Genomic DNA, 17,698 nt, shown 5'->3' on the forward strand with positions numbered 1-17,698 from the left:
CACCACGCCTGGCTAATTTTTGTATTTTTAGTAGAGACGGGGTTTAACCATGTTTGTCATGCTGACCTCGAACTCCTGAGCTCATGACCCGCCCGCCTCAGCCTCCCAAAGTGCTGGGATTACAGGCGTGAGCCACCGCGCCCGGTCGTCTCCTCCTTTTTCGAGGCCCTGTTCAGATAGCTCCTAGCTGTTGTAGCTTTCCTTCATTTTCTTCACCTTATCTTCGCAATGTCTTCATGAGGTATGTACTGCTATTCCCATTTTACAGATGAGGGAGTTAAGGCACATAGATTCAGAAACTTGCTTGAGGTTAGGCTAGGTGGACATCAGGTTTTTGCATCCATATCACCTGGCTCCAAAGCCTATTTTTTGTTTTTGGTAACAACTTCCTTGTTGAGACAATTCACATACCCTACAATGAATCCATTTGAAGTGTACATTTCAGTGGTTTTTAGTATATCACCAGAGCAATGCAGCCATTATAACCACTACAAAAAGAAAACCTGTGCTTTTTAGCTGTCACTTCCCAGCTTCCCATTGGCCTCCAGCACAACCACTGATGTCCTTTCCCTCTCTCTGTAGCAAGACTTTATGAATACCGCATTTTGTTTATCTGCTCATCAGTTGAACATTTGGGTTGTTTCTACCTTTTGGCTCTTAGGCCCGTTTTGCTGGAAACATTTGTGTGCAATGTTTTCGCAAGTATATTTTTATTTCTGTTGGGTATATACTTAGGATTGTAATTGCTAGGTCATATGGAAACGATGTTTAATGTTTCTTTTTTAACTCCCCTCTGTCGCCCTGGCTGGAGTGCAGTGGCACGATCATGGCTCACTGCCGGCTCCATCTCCTGGGCTTAATCCATCCTCCCACCTCTGCCACCCGAGTAGTTGGGACTACAGGTGCATGCCACCATGCCCAGCTAGTTTTTCTTTATTTTTTGTAGAGTGAGTCTCACTGTGTTGCCAAGGCTGGTCTCTAACTCATGGGCACAGGCAGTCCTCCCGCCTCGGCCTCCCAAAGTGCTGGGATTATAGGTGTGAGCCACCATGCTGAAACATATGTTTAGGTGTCAAGGAACTGCCAAACTGTTTTCCAAAGCTGCACCATTTTACATTCCCACCAGCAGTATATGAGGCTTCCAATTTTTCTACTTCCTTGCCAGCTCTTAATGTCTTTTTGACTATAACCATCTTAGTGGATGTGGGGTTTTTTGTTTTGTTTTGTTTTTTGGTTTTTTTGGTTCGTTTTTTTTTTTTGAGACAGGTTCTTGCCCCATTATCCAGGTAGAAGTGCAGAGGCACAGTTGCATCTCCCTGCAGCCTCAACCTTCTGGGCTCAGGTGACCCTCCCACTTCAGCCTCCTGAGTAGTTGGAACTACAGGTGTGTGCCATTATGCCTGGCTAATTAAAAAAAAAAAAATTTGTAAAGACAGGGTCTCACAATGTTGACCAGGCTGGTTTTGAACTCCTGGGCTCAAGCAGTCCTCCTGCCTCAGTCTCCCAAAGTGCTGAGATTACAGGCATGAACCTCCATACCTGGCCAGCCCAGTGGATGTGAAGTGGTATCAGTTTGTGGTTTTGATTTACATTTCCCTTATGAATAAGAATAAGAAGCATATTATCATGTGCTAATGGCTATTTTTGTATGTGTATATATATATATATATTTTTTTTTTGAGAAATAGCTATTCAGATATTTTGCCCACTTTTATATTGAGTTGTCTTTTTATGGTTGAATTGTAGGTATTCTTTGTTTTCTAGGTACAAAACCCTTATATCAGATATATGATTTGCAAAATTTTTGTCCCATTCTGTGTGCTGTCTTTTCACTTTCTTGATAGTATTTTTGAAGACACAAGTTTTAAATTTTGGTGAAGTCTCATTTATCTATTTTTTTTTCTTTTTGTTGCTGTGCTTTTAGTGTCTCATCTAAGAAAGCCATTGCAGAATCCAAGGTCATGATGATTTACCTCTGTGTTTTCTTCTCAGTTTCATCGTTTCAGCTTTACCTACAAGTCTTTGGTCCATTATGAATTAGTTTTTATATATGGTGTGAGGTGGGGTGCCAACTTCATTCTTTTACGTGTTGATATCCAGTTGTCCCAGCACCACTTGTTGAAAACATGATTCTTTCTTCTTTGAATGATCTTGACACCCTTGTCAAAAATCACTTGCCCATAAATGCGGTGTCAGAGCCTGTTCTGGAGTACCACACTGTGTGAGGGGGTGCACAGTACAGTCAGCCTGGTGCTGCAGGGGTTCCAGAGGAAAGGGGGAACATTGTAGGATCGGGGAGGCTTCACTAAGAGATGGTGTTTCATACAAACAGAGAACCTTACAGAGACACAGAAGTATGCGAGAGCATGGTAGGTTCAAGACTGACTACAAGTCTGGCATGGCCAGAGGGAAGGTGGAGGAGAGAAAGGTGGGGCAGCAGGCTGGTGTGGATGCTTGGGGCCATGTGGCAGGCCTGTAGGCCATGCTGAGGAGTTTTGACTTTGTTCTGAAGGTAGTAGGGAGCCAGAGAATAATCTGTCAGAGCTGTGAAGTGACCAGACCTTTTATTTTAGAAAAGCCATGAAGCAGAGGGGGAGAGATTGAAAGTAGGAAACCTGCTAGGAAACTTGCTATTCTGTGGCTGAGTGGTGATGAGGCTTGAGCAAAGAAGGGGCATTGAGGCCACAGGAAAAGGTACAGCTGGCAGGTGGATTGATTTTTGAAGAGACTGAAGGGCTTGGTAACTGGCTGGATGTGAGGGTGAAGGGAGAACATGAGGTATGATGTCAGCTACTTGACAGGTTGCCCTGAAGCCCAGAAATTACTTATTCCCTTGTCTTGGTTCTTTATTCTATAGATATATTTTGTGGGTGTTACTGTTTAAAATGTTCCTTTTCATGTGGAAATGTATCTTAATTTTTTTTTTTTCCCAATTGCAGGTCGTTTACTGGGGAGGCAGCGTTCCCTAAGCACCTCACCAGCAGCTTCCATTTCGGCGTGGACGACTGCTCTGAGCAATGGTGAGATTCATTAGTGCTACCACCTTTTCTCATAAGATGTACTGTCGGAGTCATTTCTATAGTTTTTAAAAATATAAGTAATCACCTGCTTTTTTCTTTTCTCTCTTTCATTTTTTCGCCTGGTTGGTGTTACTGCAATAATCGCATTCTTTATGATACAAATACATAGGGTCTGAAGAGTATTTTCAGATTTCTTATGATTGCAGTTGTTATAGTTCAAGGCTTTACAAAATAGTAACTAAATAACGATTACGGGGTAATTTCTGTGTATTAGGCTTAGAGCAGGGACAATGAAGAGTTGAATTTTCAATTTACCAATGGTTATGTTAGTTGAAAATTAAACCCTTCATTGTCCCTGCCTTCTCCAACATAGTTATAAGTACAATTTTGATTGAATCTCTGGTCAGTGTGTTTATTATTAAGTTTGTGTATATATTTATAGCTGAGTTAGGTAGAATTCTATCATTACATTTTCTTTTCTTTTTCCTACAACAATTTCCTTAGTATCTACTACAGTATTTTTCTAAATGCTGCAATAGATTGGTCAGACAAATGGCAATAATTTTCTAAAATCTCTCAAACACATCACTGATCAGCTGGTTTGATTTAATAGATGAGATTTCAATTAGGAGGAAGAAGTTCATCATAGTGAAAACTGTAAATGCGGAAACGGAACCCTCCTTGAGGTCAGACTATGTGTCTTTTTTTTTTTCTTTTTGAGATGGAGTCTTGCTCTGTTGCCCAGGCTGGAGTGCAATAGCTTGACCTTGGCTCACTGCAACCTCTGCCTCCTGGGTTCAAGTGATTCTCCTGCCTCAGCCACTCGAGTAACTGGGACTACAGGCATGTGCCACCACACCCAGCTAATTTTTGTATTTTTGATAGAGATGGGGTTTCACTGTGTTGGCTAGGCTGGTCTCGAACTCCTGACCTCAAGTGATCCGCCCTCCTCGGCCTCCCAGAGTGCTCGGATGACAGGCATTACAGGCATGCGCCATCACACCCAGCTGATTTTTGTATTTTTGGTAGAGACGGGGTTTCACCATGTTGGCCAGGCTGGCCTCGAACTTCTGACCTCAAGTGAGCTGCCCGCCTCGGCCTCCCAGAGGACTCAGCCTGTCTTTGACTTGACCCACAGGAGGGTGCTTTTTGGGCTTGGCCCGTTTTGGATTCCAGGGCAATCGTTTCCTAAGATGGGGACTTCATGGTCTGAAATTAATAATAATTCAGATAATAAGAACAAAACCCAAACTGATAATTAATCATTGATGGATAATCTATGACTGAGTAATTTAGCATAAGCTGATGCCACCTCCTGTTTTAAAAATTATAACACATTTTAAACAAAGTCAGTTGTAGTAACTACTTTCTCAATTCTAAAGTCAATTTCTTTCTGCTTTTGACAGTTGGACCTTTTAAGGTACATTATTAGCTGGGGAAGTATTTCAGGCTTTCAAAAAAAGTTAAAGAATTCTACATTTGTTAATAATGATTTTACATTTCTTGAAGTATGTCAGAGATTGCAGTACTAAACAGTACAAGATTAAATATCTTATTTAATATAAATAACAATATTAAATAAGATATTTTGTTGAAAATTAAAGAGCTGGCCAGGAGCGATGGCTCACGGTTGTAATCCCAGCACTTTGGGAGGCCGAGGCAGGTGGATCGTGAGGTTAAGAGTTCAAGACCAGACTGGCCAACATGGTGAAACCCCATCTCTACTAAAAATACAAAAAAGCCGGGTATGGTGGTGGGCACCTGTAATCCCAGCTACTCGGGAGGCTGAGGCAGGAGAATCGCTTGAACCTGGGAGGCGGAGGTTGCGGTGAGCTGACATTGTGCCACTGCACTGCAGCCTAGGTGACAAGAGCAGAACTCTGTCTCAAAAAAAAAAAAAAAAGAAAGAAAATTAAGAAGCATACAAGAAAAGCTAAAGGTAAAGTGTGTGCTGCACGATGGAATTTAGAATGATGAAGTCCTGAGTTTAAAAATGAAAAGCCAGTATGTCCTATCTACTGTTTATTGGCTAGTTCATTAAGTGCTAAGAGGGAACTCCGTGTGTCATCTCTCTGCCTCTGTGCAGTTGAGTAATTCATCTGGAATTAGAATTAGTGTTTAAATCCCAGCTGCTAACTAGTCTTGTGACTTTTGGCAAGTCCCTAACCTTATAGGCCTAAGTTTATTTTGTAAAATGAAAAGATTGGATTAAATAATCTAATTTAATTAGATCATTTAAATTAATTAAAAGAGGAATAATCTCCTTTTATTTAGATATTTAAATGATTTTAAGGATCATCTAATTTAATTAAAAGGAGATTATTCCTTTATTTTTTAGTGTGTCTATGCAATGGAGATATTTTGATAGCCTACTGTAACCATTTAATACTACTTGTTATTGCCACGTAAGATCATTGCTGGTGTATGGCCCTCTGTGGCCATAAAGCAGCTGTTACCGCCTTCTTCATGACTTCACACAGACTTGAAAATAGCTTTTGTTGTCACTGTTTGGTTTTCTTTTTTTAAGCCAAGTATTCGTAAATAACCATTTTTTTTTCTTTTCTCAAGGGTTGTTTTAATTCCCTTCACTTCTCTTGGAGTCACTAGTTTCTCTGTTGAAATGCAAAGCTTAAGGGTGTGTGCACTGTTTTTGTTAGCAATGTTCCCATTTCTTCACATGCACCAATTCTCAACTGCCCCCTTCCTCACAGGACTTTACCCTCCATGAATTGATTAGATGCTGCCTCTAAGACATGGATGTTTAAAAACTTTTTAAGTAATATGTGCGCTTGATGATAACAATTCCAAAAAATAACCAAAAAAGCAAGTCCCTCATACCCAGTTGGCAACCGTTGTTTCCAGGTTTTCTCACATACTTCTGGGTTAGTCTGTGAAATGCATTCACACCCACTGCTTGTTTTTTAACAGGAAGAGTAGGATGGTGTACATGCTCTCTGCACCTTGCTGTTCTCACCTGGCCAGTTGCAGGTCTTTCCGCAGCAGTGTGTTGCTGGCTGCTTACAGCAGAGGGCGCCATTTGCCCAGGTAGACTGCTCACCTAGGCTAGCCAGTGCAGTGCTGAAACCCCGGGATGGACAAATCTGCTTCGTTCTTTACCCAGCCGCACCCATTGTGCGGAGGAACTATAACTTTCCCAACTAGGCTGGGCATTTAGGTTGTTGTTGGTCAAAAGTTTTGTTTTATTTTTAAAACAAAGACTGTCCTAAAAATCTGATTCTTAAAAGTTCAGGATTTTAGTGACTTGTTTTTGTTAGTAATGATTATTTGATGTTAGCAGTGTTTTTCCGCAGCCGCGAAACATCTAACTCAAAGTTTAACCCCTCTGCCTACAGGCTGTTTGTCATCACTGGGAACCAGAGACACCCATCGCTACGCCAGCCTGAGCCACGCACTGCAGACCCAATGCTGTATTTCTTCTCCCAGTCACCTGATGGGCCAGCAGTGTAGACCATATAGTTTCTTCACTAAATGTATGTAGAATGGCCCCAAACTTCCTGTTTCTTGAAACAGGAAAAGAATTTCTTGTATCTGAATTTTTCTTCTTTTTTACGTGAATTAAGATTTTAGTGATTAGTTTACAATGTACTGTTAAAATGAAAATGTTTCTTGATGTACATTCTGGAATTATCTCAAATGCTACCAGTTGTATTTTGGGGAGTACTGGTTTGCTTTAGTCCCCTTGTTTGGGGCACCTAAGGCCTGAAGGATATTGAATCATGGCCCATATCTCTTGCTGACTTAGATTCACACCAAGAACATACTCATGTTTTCATTTGTGCTTTAGGTGAGGAGACAGGACATCTAATTGGAAAAAGTTAATTTTAAGGAGATACTGTTCACTAACACTACTCTTATTTGTGATAGCATTTAAGAGTCTAATCTGAACTGAGACTGGCTTGTCAAGGAATAAATGGAGATTGAATTTAAACTCCGCATTAGCAGATTGAAAGAAATTAGGATTGGCCGGGCGCGGTGGCTCACACCTGTAATCCCAGCACTTTGCGAGACCGAGGCGGGTGGATCACTAGGTCAGGAGATCGAGACCATCCTGGCTAACACAGTGAAACCTCGTCCCTACTAAAAATTCAAAAACAAAATTAGCTGGGCGTGGTGGCGGGCACCTGTAGTCCCAGGTAGTCCCCGCTCCTCAGGAGGCTGAGGCAGGAGAATGGCGTGAACCCGGGAGGCGGAGTTTGCAGTGAGCTGAGATTGCGCCACTTCACTCCAGCCTGGGCGACTGAGCGAGAGTCCGTCTCCAAAAAAAAAAAAAAGAAAGAAATTAGGATTATAAAGGCAATTCATGATTAGTTTAGAATATTTGGTAAATACAGAAGAAAAAAAAAAGATAATCACCTGTATTCCTACTGTGAAGTACTGAGTTTGCTGGTTTTTTTTTCTTTTTGGAGACGGAGTCTTGCTCTGTCACTAGGTCAGAGTACAGTGGTGCAATCTCGGCTCACCGCAACCTCTGCCTCCCCGGCTCGAGCGATTCTCCTGCCTCACCCTCCCAAGTAGCTGGGACTACAGGCGCGTGCCACCACGCCCAGCAAATAATTGTATTTTTAGTAGAGACAGGGTTTCACCATGTTGGCCAGAATGGTCTCTATCTCTTGACCTCGTGATCCGCCTGTGTCAGCCTCTCAAAGTGCTGGGATTACAGGCGTGAGCTACTGCGCCTGGCCTGCTGCTTTTTTTAATGTAGTAATATATTGCATTTTTCCATGGACTTCTGCAGTGCAACGATATGACCATAGAGTGTTTCATTGTATGGATACAGCTCACTTTAATTTGGAAGTCTCCTGGTAACGAGGTCATTTGTGTAGCAACAACACAGAAAAGACGTGGTGGAGGATTAAGCAACATAGGCTTAGTTGAACCTGCAGATTCCAGTACAGAGAAGAGAGAGATGGATAGAGTTGGGGCTGTTAGTCTCTCCACTTGGTATGCATAGCCCCAGTTTTTTCTAAGAGTTGACTTTGTGCTTTAGTGGGTATATCAGATTTACAAGCCTTGGGAATTTTTATTTATTTATTTATTTTTATTTTTATTTACTTATTTGTTTTGAGATGGAGTCTTGCTTCTGTCGCCCAGGCTGGAATGCAGTGGTGTGATCTTGGCTCATTGCAACCTCCACCTCCTGGGTTCAAGTGATTCTCCTGCCTCAGCCTCCCGAGTCACTGGGACTATAGGCGCCCGCCACCACGCCCGGCTAATTTTTTGTATTTTTAGTAGAGACAGGGTTTCACCGTGTTAGCCAGGATGGTCTCGATCTCCTGACCTTGTGATCCACCCGCCTTGGCCTCCCAAAGTGCTGGAATTACAGGTGTGAGCTCCTGCATCCAGCCGGGAATTTTTATTTTTTAATAGCCTTTTCCCTGTTCTAAAAAACCTTGTTCTAGAGGTGGCCTTACCCTCCGAGACCTCATCCTTCACAGTTGTCCCATCCCTGCCTCGAACTCTCTTCATTCATGGTGTTCTACCTCAGTGACGTGACTCGGTACTTTTTTTGTTTTTTTGTTTTTTTGTTTTTTGTTTTTTTTTTGAGACAGTGTCTTGCTCTGTCACCCAAGCTGGAGTGCAGTGGCGCGATCTCGGCTCACTGCAAGCTCTGCCTCCCAGGTTCACGCCATTCTCCTCAGCCTCCTGAGTAGCTGGGACTACAGGCACCAACCACCATGCCCGGCTAATTTTTTGTATTTTCGGTAGAGACGGAGTTTCACCATGTTAGCCAAGATGGTCTCGATCTCCTGACCTTGTGATCTGCCTGTCTCGGCCTCCCAAAGTGCTGGGATTACAGGCGGCGTGAGCCACCGCACCCGGCCCGACTCAGTACTTTTGTGGGTTTATGGCTCCAAGTCATAGTAAGATTTGCTTCATTGGGGACAACACAGTTGAAACTAGCATGGGCCGAGTTTTCACTGTTTCAGTAGGAAATAGTCTTTGATTTCTGAATCTCCAAGAAATAGAAGGACACACTTTTTCAAAAATGATTTCCTATGAGTATTGAATCTTGTAAACCTATCTCTTTTCTGTAGAGGATCCACTGTTTAAATCCCTTTGATTCAAATTGGCAATCTGTGTTACTTAGCATGATTAAGAGGGAAATAACTCAGTGTATAAGATAAGACACTACAGTGGATTTATGCATATGTGTATATATATATATATAAAAAACATGAGGCTGGGTGCAGTGACTCACGCCTGTAATCCCAGCACTTTGGGAGGCTGAGGTGGACGGGTCACCCGGGGTCAGGAGTTCGAGAGCAGTCTGACCAACAGGGTGAAACCCCGTCTCTACTAAAAATATAAAAATTAGCTGGGCATGGTGGCGGGCACCTGTAATCCTAGCTACTTGGGAGGCTGAGGCAGGAGAATCTCTTGAACCTGGGAGGCGTAGATTGCAGTGAGCTGAGATTGTGCCACTGCACTGCAGCCTGGACGACAAGAGTGATACTCCGTTTCAAAAAAAAAAAACATGAACTTAATCTTTTATAACTATAGTAGTAATAAGTGTGTGTATTAACCTAACTGCACCCTTATGGAAAAATGACAGAAATAATTGAAATAATAGTAGATGTATTCTAACTAGCCTTAAGGTTATTTAGAATCTTAGACCTGATGTGAAAATAGTAAAATTTCTGTTAAAAGAACTTAACTCACCTTGCAGCCATTTATGTTGATGAATAATATTTAAGAATATGGGAAAAGACTGACAATGCAATATTAAATTAAGAAACAGGATACAGATGTGCATATGGTATAATTTTGCTTAAATATATATTATGTATGCATGTGTAAAGAAAAAGGCAGAATACACATTCTTATCTAACAGTGGTAATGGGATTATGATTATTTTTGCATTTTGTATTTTCCAGATTTTAAAAAATAACTATTTTTAATTTGAAAAAGGATTAAAAACATTTTTAATAGCATAGTGGCATTCAAAGATTGACTAATGACTTTGCTGTCTTTTTCAAATGTAGTTAAATATTTTATTTTCCTCTTACTATATATATGAAAGAGCTAAACTCTTAATTTAGTCTTTTTACATTTTTGCTCAATGTCAAGTTCTTTTTAAAATTGAGTCTCTTTTCATCTTCATGAGTGATTTATGAGTTCTGATTCTAAGTGAAGGAAAACTCTGTGATTGATTGGCCTCTTAGTATGCCTCCATTACAAGTGAACTTTCAAGTTTTCCGTGGCATTTATAAGTAGCACCATTTTTTAGCACTTATGGAGAAAAATCAGATCGTTAGTGAGAGTTTGGCTGGAGGTTGGTATTTTTATTTTGAGCCTGTGGTCTTTTACAGTGAATTAGAGTCAGCTTCAAGTGGAGCCGAATCCTTTGTTCTGATCAGGGTTGTCCACAACAACGTGCGATGTGGACTCTCACTTCCCTGAGCCTCACTGACGAAGACCAGCTGTGATACATGTGTGTGTTTTTGAAAAATTGGATGCTCTACAGATACAGAGCATTTAAAAGTATCATACACCTAAAACATTGTTCTCTTTTCGTGTTATCTACCTAGAGGATCAGCGTAAGACCTTGCAGGAAGCAAGTAGGTAGACGTTTTAAACTCTGAGCATTCGTAAGCGAATGAAGGTACTCATTTGTCTTCTAGAATTTGTTTAGTATTTCAGGTGTATGGATATAAATGTGTCTTAGATTTTTTACTATGACAACATTTTGTGGTTCTGATTCTTTATTAAAGAAATTGGTAATGGAACCATTCTTTTTTTGAAGGCAGGGTCCCACTCTGTCCCCAAGGCTGGAGCACAGTGGCATGATTGTAGTAATGTCAAACTCCTGGGGTCAAGTGACCTTCCCACCTCAGCCTCCCTGGTAGCTGGGACCGTGGGCACATGCCACCACACCTGGCTCATATTTGAAGTTTTAGTAGAGATGGGGTTTCACTGTGTTGTCCAGTCTGGTCTCAAACTCTGGGCTCAAGTGAGCCCCCTTGCCTCGGTCTCCCACAGTTTTGGGATGACAGGAATGAGCCATTGTACTTGGCCAACAGTTGATTTTATAATCATAGATTGTGTTTCAGATTTATGGGTTCAGATTGAAATGTTGATTCTTGTTTGGACTAGAAAACTTATACTTAGGAAGGATAGTTATTAGTTATCTTAGTGGTTATAGTGGAGGCAAGAGGACAGGGAAGACGCCTATATCATGGTTGATAAAATGTCAGGGAAACAAACCTATTGGTAAGCCACTGAGATTTGAATGCTGGCTTTTAAGCAGTTAGAGGGAAAAATAAAATATTTAGTGAGAGTTTTGTGGAGGAAAGTGATAGAATTGTCTCTTCTTGGGCTTTCCAAATGTAACCGTCTTGATGTGTGCAAAGAGTGATTTAATTTTGCTTTCATTACCTCAGTGATGCATGGGTAAAGCCATAAGCAGACCTCCATTTCTCTTAGGATTCAATAGGAGAGCATAGACCATTGCTTGAAAACTGCGGAATTATAAAAAGGCACCCTGTTTCGTTACAGTGACTGCAGATGAGCTGTGGAAAGGCGCTTTAGCAGAGACTGGTGCTGGATCAAGAAAAGGAAGAGGCAAAAGAACTAAAAAGAAGAAAAGGAAGGATCTGAACAGGGGTCAGATCATTGGTGAAGGTAAACTTATTTATAAAAATAGCTAAAATGCTTTTTAAGTTTCTTACCCCAGATTTTATAGATATTTTACAAACTAGAAGCATCAAAACATTTCTCACGAAGGGCACTACGATCTATGGTTTTAGAATTCAACCAGTTGACTTACTCATTGCCCCAGGATTCTGGGAGAGGAAAATCCCATAGAAATGGATTTATTCGTTCAGCAAGCATTAAATGTCCCTATGTGTCAACTCCTGTAACAGTGCCTGCCCTCAAAGAGGTGGTAATTAATGGTAAAGTAGAGACTAAATGGAGAGTTGGCGAATCTTCCCTGCAAAGGGAAGACAGTAAATGTTTTTGGCTTTGTGAGTTACATAGTCTGTTTTGCAGCTGCTCAACTCTGCTGTTGTAGCACAGAAACAGCCACAGACAACACAGTCGAACAGGCATCTCTATGTTCCGGTATAACTTCATGTACAAAAACAAGGCACGAGCTGAGTTGGCCTGTGGGCCTCAGTTTGTTGACACCTAGAACACACGATTGTTGATACTCATGCTTTTGGAAGAGTGAAAACAGTGTAGTGTACTTCAGTCAGCCCGTCTTGTACTGTGCTTGCTGCCAAACCATCTTGGACAGTCATGGCCTTCAGGGATAAAGAAAACACCTGGCACCACACTTGCAGCATTGCGTGTCGACCTGGATGTGTTTCGTTATTATAGCTTTTTTTTTTTTTAACACTTTTTTTTAAAATTATAAGGATCATGTATGTATACTGTCTCAGTAAAAAATGTAAAGATGATAGAGAAACATGAAGCCCCCCTGGATGCTGCTTCTACCTTCTTCAATCCTGTTGTCGCCCCCAGGAAACCACCGGCCTCATATTGGTGTGTTTCCTTCAGTTTCTTAATACCTAAATGCCTAAAAAGGTATTTATTAAATTTTAGTTATTTATACATAAATACCCAAAAAGATTAATGCAAAAGGTATTATGTATTAAATTTTTATTAATTTATACATAAATACCTAAAAATAAATAGGTATGCGGCCGGGCGCTGTGGCTCAAGCCTGTAATCCCAACACTTTGGGAGGCCGAGACGGGCGGATCACGAGGTCAGGAGATCGAGACCATCCTGGCTAACACAGTGAAACCCTGTCTCTACTAAAAAATACAAAAAACTAGCCGGGCGAGGTGGCGGGCGCCTGTAGTCCCAGCTACTCGGGAGGCTGAGGCAGGAGAATGGTGTGAACCCGGGAGGCGGAGCTTGCAGTGAGCTGAGATCTGGCCACTGCACTCCAGCCTGGGCAACAGAGCGAGACTCCGTCTCAAAAAATAAATAAATAAATAAATAAATAGGTATCTTCTTTTTTAAAAAAATTTAGATTATATCACATGATACATGCTGTCTTACAGTTTACTTTTTTCACTCAATTATAGGTCTTGGAAATCATTCCACGTCAGAACCTAGAGAGAGACCTTGTTCTTTTGATATAGTGCAGAGTGTTTCCTCTGCTGGAGACGCTGCGGTTCATTTAACCAGTCCATAATTGCTGGATATTTGGATTACTTGCATTTCTTCTCTTTGCAAATAATGTTTCAGTGGACGTCCTTGTGCAAGCATCCATATGCCTTGTACTTATATGTATGTGAGTGTTTCTCTAGGTAATACCATGAAGTATGTTTAAAATTTTGATTGTGCCAAGTGGCCTACCAAGTTAATAATGTTAGCTTAAGCTCCAGTGAACAGTGTGTCATCATTATCTGTACATGCATTGCCTGACATTTTAACACTTGAAAAATGAGTACTTTAAAAAAATTATTATTTATATTTTTAAACCTTCAGGGCGTTACGGTTTTCTGTGGCCTGGTCTGAATGTCCCTCTTATGAAAAATGGAGCAGTGCAGACCATTGCCCAAAGAAACAAGGAAGAGCAGAAGAAGGTGGAGGCCAACATGATCCAGCAGAGAGAAGAGTGGGACCGAAAGAAGAAGATAAAAGTTAAACACGAGCGAGGATGGAGTGGAAACTCCTGGGGAGGCGTCAGTCTTGGCCCCCCTGACCCTGGCCCCAATGGAGGTAGCAGACTTCTGGTTTTGTTTGCCTTTGTGACAGAGAGTACTTGTAGTTTAGAATTTCCTTGAAATGGTGTTATTACTTGTCTGTTCATACTACCTTTTTCCAAAAAAGATTTGCGCATCTTGGAAATAACGTATCACGTTAATATGCCAACTGTATTTTGTGGAGTGCAGAAGTATTCCACTAACAGGATAGAAAGCACTGGGTTCCTGGTGTTTATCGTGTACCTTCTCAGATCCTTAAATGTGGGGATGGAGCTGCCTGTAGGATACACTGTTTCCAAAACACAGGTGGCCACAGGGGCGCCAGTGGAGCAGCATGGCTTGGGAATGCTGTTTCTGTCCTAGAAATCAGGAAAGTAGATAGTTGTCACGTTAACCCTGTAAAAGCACACATGAAGCAAAGATTGAAAATACTTAGGCCAAATTTGAAAACAAAGTTTCCCTCCGCCCTCCTTGAGTATGCAAAGCAGTAAACATCATCCAAGAGACGTGTTCTTGTCAATGAGTGGGAGAAGAAGAAATAGGTAAGAGTTTCGCTGCTTTCTTAAGAAGTTTGGCTTAAAGAGGAGGGGAGAGATTGAAACTGAGAGATTCCAAGGACCATGCTTAGAACTGATCAGAATGCTTCAGTCAGGAGGATGAAGGTGTGGGCGGGAGAGAACAAAAATCTTTGAACCAAGTCCCTGACGACGGCCCAGATCCTGAGTCTGGAGAAATGGCTTCACTTGTTCGCAGAAGGAAGGGCAGGGCGCAGGATCAGGTGAGCCCGTGGGGTTGTAGTGGAAAGGTAGTGGGGGTGTTGCGTGGTGTGGCCGCAGCTGGTCTGTAAGGAAGAGGTGGAATCATGTGCGGAGAGTGAGGTGGGACGTGGATGAATTTGGCCTCCAGATGGTTTCGTTATGAAAAGGTAGAATATCTGAGACTGGCTTCACAATTATCCAACGGAGTGAGAGTTGAGCAGAGTTTAGAGGAAAGAAGATTGACTGTGAGTGGATGCGTGTTGAAGCTGACTAATGTGTACGTAAAGCTTTCTGCTGTTCTATGTTTGTTTGATTGAAATTGTCTGTGATAAAAATATTTTAAAAATAAAAGAATGTAGAGAGTCTCTGAAATGGCTGCGGTGGTGAACGGAGAGAGACCTAATCGAAAGTACATAAAGGGCCAGCTGGCAGCAGGGAGGACTTGGTGGAATTGGAGTCCATGGATTTTTAGCGGGCCCTGTGTATGCATACTTTGACTTCTTTCCAGCAGCACCTAGCAGGTCAGGAGTGGCCAGAGAGCTGCCTGGATTCAGGCCTGGCTACTGTGGTGGAGAGAGCAAAGGGTGAAGGGGTTGAGGGCATCACAAGGTCTGGTGGAAATGATGGACTGTGGTGTCTTGGTCGAGGGGGAGAGGCCGCGAAGATGGAGGAAAGCAGAAGGGAGAGCAGGGATCCAGGGTCTGGAGGGGCCAGGAACTGATGAGGGGGAGTTGGACGGGGAGGAGGATGCAGGTGGGGAGATCAGTGACTGAGTTATGAACTTACTGGTGGAGTGGTCTCTAGTGATGAGGGGCGACTGGGGCGTGGCCTTGAGAGTGGGACCAAAAGATCTGAGATTCTTTCTCCCTGAAAGGTCTATGATGGTGCCTGTGTTGAAAATGCTTTCCTGTTAGTTGTGTACACACATTTCATCTGTATCCCTGTTTCTTTTCTCCCTACAGAAACATACGAGGATTTTGATACCAGGATACTTGAGGTAGGCATGCAGGGTTAAATACCTGGTTAAGCCTTTGGAGAGGTTGGGGTGGGTGGGGCAGGGACAGGGCAAGAGGAATTGTAAGGGAAGGCCTTGGATGCGTGACTATTTCTGACACACAGATGATCTGGGTAAGGAAATTATGCAACGTTAATTTCAGTTACTTGACACTGGCTCTTCTGACTACTACCCTCTTTCTGGGGGGCTACCATTGAGGTCTCATGTTAGGGTGGTATTGTGAACTACAGAATTTGAAGATGAGGTTTAAATTTTCTCCTTCCTGAGGCTAAAGTAGCTTTGGGAGTCTATGTTTGAATATAAACCAGCTGTATCTAGCACTCTGTGCGGGAAGCTGGGATTGCGCGGAGCCTGGGCAGGGTGGAAAGCCTAGAGTTGTGGTGCATGTCTGGTTCTTGATGGGGAAATGGTCTCTGGGTTGCTCATGGGCCCTTGAAACTGAAGCCTGTGTCAGGTAAGCTATTGTCACTCTCCGGAGCATTCTCTAAAATAGTCAACTTCCCTTTGAGCTGGCACTGAACGCTCAATGTTAAATACTATGTGGAATAGTCATTTATTGAGTGTGTGATTGAGCTTCTGATTATCTGTATTGTTTCCTCAATATCAATTGCATTGTAGGATTTAAAATGTTAACACATTGTGTTTTTGGTATTCCCACTTACAGCTTTTGGAAGTTAATCTCTGAAGAATTTGTATATATGTGGGTGATTTTCTGTAAGATCCATGGAGGTGGATTCAAGCTCCCTTTTCTTTTAACCCCGTTTTATGGGATAAGAGACAGCTATGCACCAGAGAGTCAGCTGCCACGTAAGCAGTTTAGTTAACAGTTCAGTAGTTCCTGGCCTTTTTTGGGGGTTTTTCTTTTGGGGGGGATGGAGTGTGGCTCTTGTCACCCAGGCTAGAGTTGCAGTGTTGCGATCTCAGCTCACTCACTGCAAGCTCCACCTCCCGGGTTCACACCATTCTGCCTCAGCCTCCCAAGCAGCTGGGACTACAGGCTCCCGCCACCACACCTGGCTAATTTTGTGTGCGTGTTTTTTTTTTTTTTTTTTTTTTTTTTTTTTTTTTGAGACGGAGTCTCACCCTGTCGCCCAGGCTGGAGTGCAGTGGCTGGATCTCAGCTCACTGCAAGCTCCGTCTCCCGGGTTGACACCATTCTCCTGCCTCAGCCTCCCGGGTAGCTGGGACTACAGGCGCCCACCACCTCGCCCGGCTAGTTTTTTTGTGATTTTTAGTACAGACGGGGTTTAATCGTGTTAGTCAGGCTGGTCTCGATCTCCTGACCTGGTGATCCGCCTGCCTCAGCCTCCCAAAGTGCTGGGATTACAAGTGTGAGCCACCGCGCCCAGCTGTTCCTGGCCTTTTAAATACACAGGAAAAAAATACATGGAATAAGCAGGTATTTCCAAATATGCTAATCCTTAGCATAGACACCAGTCCTGTGCTGGTTATGTCTATACACTGCACGTCATAATTTCTAAGGTGTATATTTTCCTCACATTTTATCATCTCTGACATTGGAATGCATCTTATAATCAGTGATAAATTACATCAAAGTTTGTAATTACAAAAAGTTACATAGCAACTTTTTTCTTTCTTGTGATACATTCATTGAGATAGGGTATATCGAGATGTATAATGTGAAATACTCTTAAAGGTTTTCTCAGTTGAAGCTTCTCATAAGCCTGTGAAATGAAGAGAAAGTCTCGTTTCTGTTTTGTTCCTGAAACAGTCCAGGAGGAGGTTTCATTTGGAGAAAGGCTGCTGCTTGTGCTCAGGAGCTGGAGGATGGTGCGCCTGTGTCTGTGTGCACCTGTTCACCGTGTATGCCTGCAAGGAAGGTGGCTTCCTCCATTTCCCTCCTTCATATTTTCTTAATGTGCAATATTTATGAGACATTTTGCCTTTTAGGTAAGAAATGTTTTCAATATGACAGCGAAAGAGGGAAGAAAGAAATCGGTCCGTGTCCTGGTGGCTGTGGGGAACGGAAAAGGAGCTGCAGGTGAATGGGGAGTGGTGGCTCCACAGTGGCAGTGGTGGGCAGGGACGGGCGTGACACGCAGGGACAGGCGTGGCACGGGGCCGTGCTGTGGAACCCATGGGCTCATGCTGCTGGCCAGGCTTTTTCTGCTGATTAAACCTTTTAGTGGTTTCAGTTCACAAAGCTTGTGGTAAGCCCATGACTTCCCCTAGAAAAGAGAGAATAGACTGTACTATACTTGC

The 17,698-nt window shown here is 42.5% G+C and overlaps 1 protein-coding gene across 4 annotated transcripts in view; it reads left to right on the forward strand.

Annotated features, from left to right (window-relative positions):
- Positions 1 to 17,698, forward strand: part of MRPS5 (mitochondrial ribosomal protein S5) — a 36,292-nt gene that overhangs the window by 1,006 nt on the left and 17,588 nt on the right. For all 4 annotated transcript variants that reach the window (XM_030920941.1, XM_010362057.2, XM_010362058.2 and 1 more), the window contains exons 2-7: positions 2,940 to 3,020; positions 6,374 to 6,511; positions 11,538 to 11,663; positions 13,485 to 13,718; positions 15,423 to 15,457; positions 17,387 to 17,477. In XM_030920941.1, coding sequence (XP_030776801.1) covers positions 2,940 to 3,020; positions 6,374 to 6,511; positions 11,538 to 11,663; positions 13,485 to 13,718; positions 15,423 to 15,457; positions 17,387 to 17,477 — 705 coding nt within the window. The remainder of the gene's footprint in view (positions 1 to 2,939; positions 3,021 to 6,373; positions 6,512 to 11,537; positions 11,664 to 13,484; positions 13,719 to 15,422; positions 15,458 to 17,386; positions 17,478 to 17,698) is intronic.

Source organism: Rhinopithecus roxellana, chromosome 17 (genome assembly GCF_007565055.1).
Source record: "Rhinopithecus roxellana isolate Shanxi Qingling chromosome 17, ASM756505v1, whole genome shotgun sequence".
Lineage (NCBI taxonomy): Eukaryota > Metazoa > Chordata > Mammalia > Primates > Cercopithecidae > Rhinopithecus > Rhinopithecus roxellana.